Below are 8,876 nucleotides of genomic sequence, written 5' to 3' on the forward strand. Positions count from 1 at the left end.
CCCCTAATCCACTCTACATCGCTCCCTAACCCACTCCACATCGCTCCCTAATCCACTCTACATCGCTCCCTAATCCACTCCACATCGCTCCTTTATCCACTCTACGTCGCCCCTTATCCACTCTACATCGCTCCTTTATCCACTCTACATCGCTCCTTTATCCACCTTACATCGCCCCTTTATCCACTCTACATCGCTCCTTTACCCGCTCTACATCGCTCCCTAACCCACTCTACATCGCCCCTTAGTCTACTCTACATCGCCCCTTTACCCACTCCACATCGCCCCTTTATCCACTCTACATCGCTCCCTAACCCACTCTACGTCGCCCCTTAACCCACTCTACATCGCTCCCTAACCCACTCTACATCGCTCCTTTACCCACTCCACATCGCCCCTTTACCCACTCCACATCGCCCCTTTATCCACTCTACATCGCCCCTTAACCCACTCTACATCGCTCCCTTATCCACTCTACATCGCTCCCTAACCCACTCTACATCGCTCCCTAACCCACTCTACATCGCTCCCTAACCCACTCTACATCGCCCCTTAAACCACTCTACATCGCCCCTTAACCCACTCTACATCGCCCCTTAACCCACTCCACATCGCTCCCTTACCCACTCTACATCGCCCCTTAACCCACTCTACATCCCTCGAATCACCTCGCCATATTACCGCTATGACCTCTTTAAACCACAATAAAAACTTGTGCCTTGTCCCCCTTCACCTCCCCTTCTGACTGAGTCCATCGACTGGTTGATCCAGGTTAGGTATGGGAATGGTGATGGTGGTGATGGTCTTGACCAGTTGTCTCAAGCTTTGAAAAAGTTGATTGAGGAGGCTATTGAGAAGGCTGAAAAGTCCCTCCAAGCCGAAAAAAATAAACTTGAATGCCCTGTTAAGTATAAGGGAAATGAGTCCACTTGCCAGTATTATGATAGGCTGATTAAGGAAGCCAAGGACGCTAAAAATTCTGTTCATCCTAAAACTCAAATTCCAATAACTGAACTTGAAAAACAAAAACAACGCTGCCAAAATAACCACACTTATTACCGTGACGGTTCCAAGCAGAAAGCGTATGATGAAATTACTGAGCGTCAGAATCAACTTAAAGATCTGAAAGATAAGCTTACGAAATTCACTGATTCACTTGATAAAACTAATAATGAAAATCTCCTTACTAACCTCTGCACCGGCCTCGAGACTTTCCTCGGCTTCAACGCTGACTCCAAAGGCTACGACGGCAGTGGGATAGTGTACTCTGACCTTGACAGGCTGTGCGACGGGGTTATGGGATTTTTGAGTGGTGTGCTTAAGGCGGTGAAAAACGAAAATGAAGTGACAACTTATGATAATTACATCAGTGGAGAGAATAATAAGCTTGAAAGTGTACTTAACACCTTAAATACTAATATTGGCTCCGGGCGTGCTGGGCTTGCCGTGTCTGTCGACGCGGTGAAGAGGTGGTTGGAGGGGTATGGGAAAAATCTCCGTACTTCAACTTATCTCGTAACTCATGAATTAGATGGACTGAAGGAATTCATATCAGGTAAGCATATTTATGGTATTCATGACGTGCAGAATCTTCAAGACCAATTGAAGACGTGGACCGAAGTGGTCAAGAAGATAGATGAGCACGTTAAACAGAACATAATTTCTAATGTTGATAAATTAGATTATACATTGAAACGTAGTGTAATGAACAAAATTGATCCGCTGCGTGCATCAATTAACCAGTTGCTTGATTCGGCTAAGGATCCTGCCGTTATCCAGCAGGTCAAGAAGGTAGATACAGAGTTGCAGGCACAAGAGTTGAAGATTAAGGACTCGTTAGGTAACGAGGTATATAAACTTCGTGACAGTTTGAAACTTATGAAAGACACCAAGAATAGGCAGATTTGGTATTTAAGAAAGTCTGTTAACGATTTCATGAAAATGATTGAAGATAACCATTTTAACAATACCTATAAGGACAATATAATCAGTCAATTCAATGACATAAAACGTAAGGTCAATGATGTTTATGATACATTGTTTGCAAAGCAAGCGCAGCTGAAGGGGTTGGTGGAGCAGGCCCAGCAACATTTTGCGATTATTACGAATACAATTGGCATGGACGCGAAAATCGGCCACGAAAAAAGCATTTATCGTAATTGGGATAAGCTCAGGGAGACCATTAGTAATCTGGTGTTGCGTCAGATATATGGGCAGAATAAACATGAAGGTCTCAGAGGGATTCTCAGTGGAGTAGGAAATTATGCCGACGGCTTCAAATGGCAGACGTTTGAAAAAATAATGCAGCAGTTGTTGCAAGAAATTGTTGAAAAGGATTCCGTATACACCAATATTGATGCGTATGTTAGGTATAACAAGAATAATTTTACGGGTGATCTGGGAGTCGGTGAAAAGACGGAAGCAATCCTAAAAAAATTGACACCAATCATCATACAGAAAGCGAAAGATGCTATAAAAACGATCAAACCGTCTCGTACACTTGGAACCAGGGGGAGTGTAGATGGAGAAATATCGGAAATCATAAAGTATCTTGGTAAACTAACTAGTGATGTTGAAAATATGGAAAGCAATATAACACAGGCAATTGAAGAGGAATTGGCATCGGGTTCGGAATTAAGTTACGTAAATGCCCATCAATCCGACCACAAACATTATCTCAGTAGCGCTATTAAGGAAACATTGTCTATTATCTCTATGAGTGTTAAATACGTGTGCGCACAATTGGAAAATTTCAAGAATGCTTCCCGTATTTCCAACTTAGATCAGGCCATCAAAGATGTGACTGCTATACCGGGAAAGCTCTCTGACGATCCGTCACTTGGTCAAAATATCACCAACGGATTGAAGACTGTAACGAATCATATCGAAGAACTTAACAAATTTTTAGTCAAATCAACAGGTGACAATTCCATGCACGAGGCGATCGATGAACTGAAATCAAAGATGGTCGACGAACTTGATAAGCTCAAAAAAGATAAGGAAGGCCATCAAGGGCAAAACGGTATCATAAACGAAAATAAAGATAAAGCTGACGAGCAAATGGAGAAATTGAAAACCGAGCTTAAAAAGAAGCTTAACAGCTTTGATATCAACGTCACACATGCCGATACATTAATCGAAGACTCTATTGATAGCATCGTAAGGGTTTTAGATGACGCTCATGGTGTTATCGAACGAACCGTCACTGACGCTTTTGAGAAAGTTAGACAATCCGTCCGCGCCCTCTTCGCCGAGTCCCACCGCGCCGACCTCTCTGCCCTCCGCTCCCTCGTCGACCAGCAGCTGAAGGCGGTGCAAGGCATAATCGCGAAGGACAGGGTGACGGGCGTGAAGGGGATGCTTAAGACGCTGAGTGGTGTCTCCGTCAATATGAAATCCTCACAGTATGCAGATCAGAATAATATGCTCATGAAGCTGCAAACGGCTGCATCTAAGAAAAACAGTTTGACAAAAGCTTATTTTGATGAATTGGTTCAACTCGTCAGAGCGTACTACCGTTCTTACTTAATTTATGTGCACGATGATGCTGTTAGATTATCCGCCTCCCACCCTTCTCCCTCCACCGACTACCCCTCTCAACTCAAGGCCATTTTCGACAAACTCGTCGAACTTCTTAATCACCTCGAAAAAGACAAGTTATATAACTACGACCATAATTTCGTTGATTTACTCGCCTCCCTCAACTCTCTTGTTGACTCCCTCTCTCCCTCCTTCACCTCCCCCTGCCCCCTCCTCGCCCCCCTCAAGGCCGGCCTCGCCAAATTCACCGAGCAACTCGGCCACGCGTACGTGAGTAGGTACTCGGGGCAAAAATACACTGCGTTAACTGAACGAAAACAGGTTCCCGATCCTAAAAAACCTGACAGCAAAGAAAAAATTGACGTTACCGATTTAACCCCTGAGGGCCGGAACTGCGCCAAGGTCTGCCTGACGATAGTGGAGATGTTGACCAAAAATTTTGTGGAGTTGAAAGATGAATGTCAAGTCTACAAAAGTAAGCAAATTAACACGTATGATGATAATTTATTTGGCGAATGTTTTACGAAACGTGGTTTCACGGTGACATCCGACAAGGGTAGGCAGCACGGCGAGTTACAAGACAAGAGTGACATGACCGGCGATGCAGTTTATAAGAAGATAACGGCAAAAGTTACAGGCGTCCAGATGTTAACTTTCCTAAAAACATGGAAAGAAGAACAACGCAGAAAACATCCTCACAGGCATCCAAATGGTAACATTCACCTCTTCGACGTTCTTGACTTCCTGCAAGGTTACGTCGTCACATATTACACAGTCCGTCACCTGGAACATATTCCATCAGCTAAAGCACCGCGTAATATTTATCAAATGCTGCAATGGCTGAGCGGCGTTCGATATTATCCAAGTCTTATTCCCCTGTTCCTTTGCTTCAAGGATCTGTTTCCTAGACGTAAAGAAGACGAAGGAAAGGATATCAAGGCTATATCACCCGCTAGCGTAAAGCTCTCAGCAACAACTGAAATCACGTATGCGCACTTAGGAAGAAAAGTGTTTGTGAATGTCTGTTTACACGCCCATGATGTCTTGGTTGCCATCCTGGGTCACGGTCACGCAGGTGGGCGATACGCTGTCGATTTCAAAACCAACGAAGCAAAGTTGTTGTATCCTAGTAAGGCGAGTGACTGTTTTGATATGCTCGTAGACATTGCGTATCGCGTGCAACACCAGCTGTATTTCCTCTTCCAACAGTTTTACTTCGAATCATCGTACAGCTCATGGCGCGACTGCCTCTATGGCAGGGGAGTGGCCGGGTCATCGTGGAAGTGCAATACCAAGCAGTGCCCTAACCACGACTGCAACCAAACGGCTAGGCAAACGGCCAACCAAATGGGTAACCAAACGTGTGACCAACACTGTGACCAATATCCCATGTGCGACCTAAAATCACCTTTGCAGTCATTCTTGGAGGATGGCTTACAAGGCTTCTTACCACATCAATTTACCAAGCCGGGCTGCAAACTGGAATGCACGGCAGCCAATCACAAAGCTATTCCCTGTAAGACTCCCATGGGCTTCGGTGATATAAGTAATATGGCATCGCATACGCAGAAGGGTACGCATCTCAGAGATGTTTTAATAGATTTCTGCGGGAATTCTACTGCTCCCCTTACACTGATGTGCGCTTATTTCAACTGCCTGTTACAGCGTCCTCCTCAGAATCTGGGTGATATGTTCGCGTTCTATTACAACCTAATGAAAGAGTGGAGTAAGAATGAGACGCATAAAAGAAAGGCATTTGACGAAGCTGTCAGGAAGGCCAATTTCGAAAATCGAGGTACAACGCTCGAACTGGATGATGTCTTCAGTGCGCACAGTAACATTAGCAGCAACCACGCTGGGAGGCATCTGTCTAGCCTGGTGAACTGCGACGGTGATAGTGGATCAAATTGCGGCCGGTATTTGAAGCCCATCAGCACCGACGTATATACTATTTATTCATCGGAATATGCTGATAAGTATGTCTCATGGATCGTCTACCTCACTGAAACATTCTATGACTTGCTTAAGAAATTATACGACGAATGTAACGGCAACTGCGGTCCGAAGGGATCCAACTGCCACAACAAATGCTGTGTCAAAGGGTGTCCATCCCTCGTAAAAGAGTCGAAAAATGTGACCCATGATGAAGGATGCACGTCCATTGTCCAGTGCAAGCATACACTTCCAACCTTGTGCAGATATGGATTCACGTTCTGGTACCAGACGAGGATCAACGGCGAACAAGGCATAGAAAAAAAACGTACCTGCAAGGATTTGTGCAACGTGCTAGAGAGAGTGCTGAGTGACAAAGAAGCTGACCAAGCTCCACTCGCTAAACTAATCTACGTCACAATTCCTAACTTCCTCTTCGAAATCCGCGCCCCCTTCATCTGGCTCAATGTCGCCCTCTGGCTCCTCTCTTTGTTGTACCTCCTCCACATCATGGTCATCCGCCTAGACCTGCTCCACATCAAATCGCATCTACATAGTCCCTCGAGTCATCGCATAGCTGCTCAATCACTACTCTCCGCTGCACGTGTTAACAAGCTTAACAGAGTGTTTTACCTGCAACCATAATCGTACTCACGTGTTTACTACCTACACTCACCTAGCATCACCTACTCACCTAACTTATGAATTGTGCTTTAATCTGTTGCATCACTCATTAATCATTGTATGTGATTGTGTAACAGTTAACTAAAGTGGTGACCAAGATGCTGCCCAAAGTGTTGACCAATGTTATGACCAAAGTGCTGACCAAGGTGCTGCCCAAAGTGTTGACCAAGGTGCTGACCAATGTGCTGACCAAGGTGCTGCCCAAAGTGTTGACCAATCTGCTGACCAATGTGCTGACCAATGCCATGACCAAGCACCTGACCAATGTGCTGACCAATGCCATGACCAAGCACCTGACCAAGGTGATGGTCACGGCAGCGATGACATGGTTACGGCAGCGATGGCATGGTCACGGCAGCGATGGCATGGTTACGGCAGCGATGACAGTGGTGACTTAAGTTGCATTTATTATCCACTCTACATCGCTCCTTTATCCACTCTACATCGCCCCTTAATCCACTCTACATCGCTCCCTAACCCACTCTACATCGCCCCTTTACCCACTCTACATCGCTCCTTTATCCACTCTACATCGCTCCCTAATCCACTCCACATCGCTCGAATTCCCTCGCCTTAATACCGCTATGACCTCTATAAACCATAGCAATAACTTGTGCCTTGTCACCCTTCACTTCCCTTCTTCCACCTCTTGCCACTGCCAAGTCCCATCATGTTCAGCCTAACTCCAAATCTCTCGAATTACTTCGTCTTATTAACGCTATGACCTTCTTGAACCATCATAATAACTTGTTGATACTGACCATTCTCTTACTGACGCTGCTACTAAGAAAGCCTTGCAGGACATTGACTCCAAGTTGAAACAGGTTGAAAATCTTAAAAAGAGTCTTGAAGGATTGACTGAAAATGACAATTGTAAAAACCTTCTAAACAATCTTTGTGACGGCCTCGAAAAATTCCTAGGCTTCCACCCTTCTTCCAAAGGCTACGATGGCCAGGGCATCGTCTACTCTGACCTTGACAGGCTGTGTGACGGGGTGATGGGATTTTTGTTTGAAATAATTAGTGAAGTAAATAACAACGAAAATCTTAAGAAATACAATACTGAATTACCTAAAACACTTAATAAAATTAAACAAGCGCTATATAATGGTAGAGAGAAATTCAACACCCATATGCCCCTTGTCAGTCAAGGTGTTGCGAGGTGGTTGAAAGAGGTGAATGAAAAACATCAAAGTGTGATTACACCTCTAGAACATTTACTACGCTTAGTCAATAATCACATGTCAATTGATATGAGTGCAATCATTGTTACAGAACAGTTGCATAATTGGCAAGGCTTTTCCAGTCTCTACGTTGAAAAAATTATAGAAGCTGAAAAAGCTCTACATAATGTTGACGAAAATTTAGAAATTAAATTGGCACCTAAACTAGACTTGATAAAACAGGTGGCACAAAATTTTTGGTCATCCGTTATTGACCGATCCGTGACAAATTCTGTAGAGACGCTGTACAATAAGTTAACCAGCATTCCGCAAACCCTCACTAAACGTATATCTGCTAAAACACAAACCGTGCAAAGCACTCTCAATGTAAAGTTTGATAAGATCGCAGCAAATATTGAGAATTTTAAAAAAATAAAAAACAGTCAAATTCAGTCAATCAACAGTGCTGTGTCGGCAGCCAATCAACACATTGTCGAACTGATTGGTGATTCCCAAAACGGTTTCGATACGAATTATAAGAATCAGATATCCAAAAGATTCACTGCTCTGCGGAATGAAATTGAACGTTTCGTAAAGAAAGATTCCGGTAACACGACTGAGCTTCTGAAGCAATTCGAAATGGTCACCAATGGCATCCGAGAGCTGCAAGTAAACGTTCAAGGGGATTTACAAAAGCTGAAAAATGACATTACTGCACTTGCCGACACAGTATACAGTGATGATCGTAACCCGCTTGTTAACGATGCGTTGACCCAGCTTAAAAACGACATGGAAACACTTAGGAATACGACAGCAGCAATCACAGCCAAGTCTGACAGTTTGCAGCGTCAATATACAGAGTCGTGCAAGGAGACAATTGATATATTTGCGAATCAGTACGGCAAATTGAGAGAGTCCATTTACGGTCCGGGATCTAAGTCAGTCACCGACATCAAGAAGGGCTCCATCGCTCATCTTGTCACTGAACTTATTGATGCTATTGGTGCCGTGGATGTCGGGATACTAGATAGCGCCGTCACCAAATTCCACGGTGATGTTACACAGAGGATAAAAGATGCGGCAGATAAGGCTGTTGAAAAGGCAGCTGATCAATTTAAAATGAAAGGTGACGGTGAAGCTCAGATAGACGTGACATCCATAATGGTTCTATTTGATGGCGCCAAAACGGCGCTTGATCAAGCCGCTTCTTCGGTAAATGTACAACTTGAGGCTCTGAAAGAAGTGCCCGGCGTCGTCGAAGAATCTCGACAGGGTGCTGATACACTGATGGATAAGCTAAAAGGTGAGCTTGATGTGCTTCAATATCAAATTAAGGCAATAGAGGAGCCTGTGAACGCTGCCAATGCAGTCTTAGATGCTGCAATATCACAGCTACCAACATCTTTACAAGATGCTCAAAGTACCGCCAACGTTACTATGTCCTTGCTCAGAAGTGATCTTCAAGCGACAACAAATAAAGCCTTCAACGACTTGGAAGAGCACGTCCAGAAAATGTTTGCCGAGCAAAAAAAAGCAGAGTTGCGTGCTGTCTACACA

The 8,876-nt window shown here is 44.3% G+C and overlaps 2 protein-coding genes across 2 annotated transcripts; both read left to right on the forward strand.

Moving 5' to 3' along the window:
- Positions 1-1,296: 1,296 nt before the first annotated feature.
- Positions 1,297-6,117, forward strand: BBBOND_0004110 (hypothetical protein, conserved; the record flags this gene model as incomplete). Its single annotated transcript, XM_012915244.1, has 1 exon — positions 1,297-6,117. One exon carries the CDS (start codon positions 1,297-1,299, stop codon positions 6,115-6,117), a length of 4,821 nt encoding a protein of 1,606 aa, XP_012770698.1.
- Positions 6,118-7,154: 1,037 nt separating this feature from the next.
- On the forward strand, positions 7,155-8,876 carry BBBOND_0004120 (hypothetical protein, conserved; the record flags this gene model as incomplete). The annotated part of the gene is made up of 1 exon (XM_012915245.1): positions 7,155-8,876. A coding segment is annotated over one exon (1,722 nt), but the record flags the coding sequence as incomplete, so codon positions are not given.

The sequence above is a fragment of the Babesia bigemina genome, scaffold Bbigscaff_72703, assembly GCF_000981445.1.
Source record: "Babesia bigemina genome assembly Bbig001, scaffold Bbigscaff_72703".
NCBI classification, from domain to species: domain Eukaryota; phylum Apicomplexa; class Aconoidasida; order Piroplasmida; family Babesiidae; genus Babesia; species Babesia bigemina.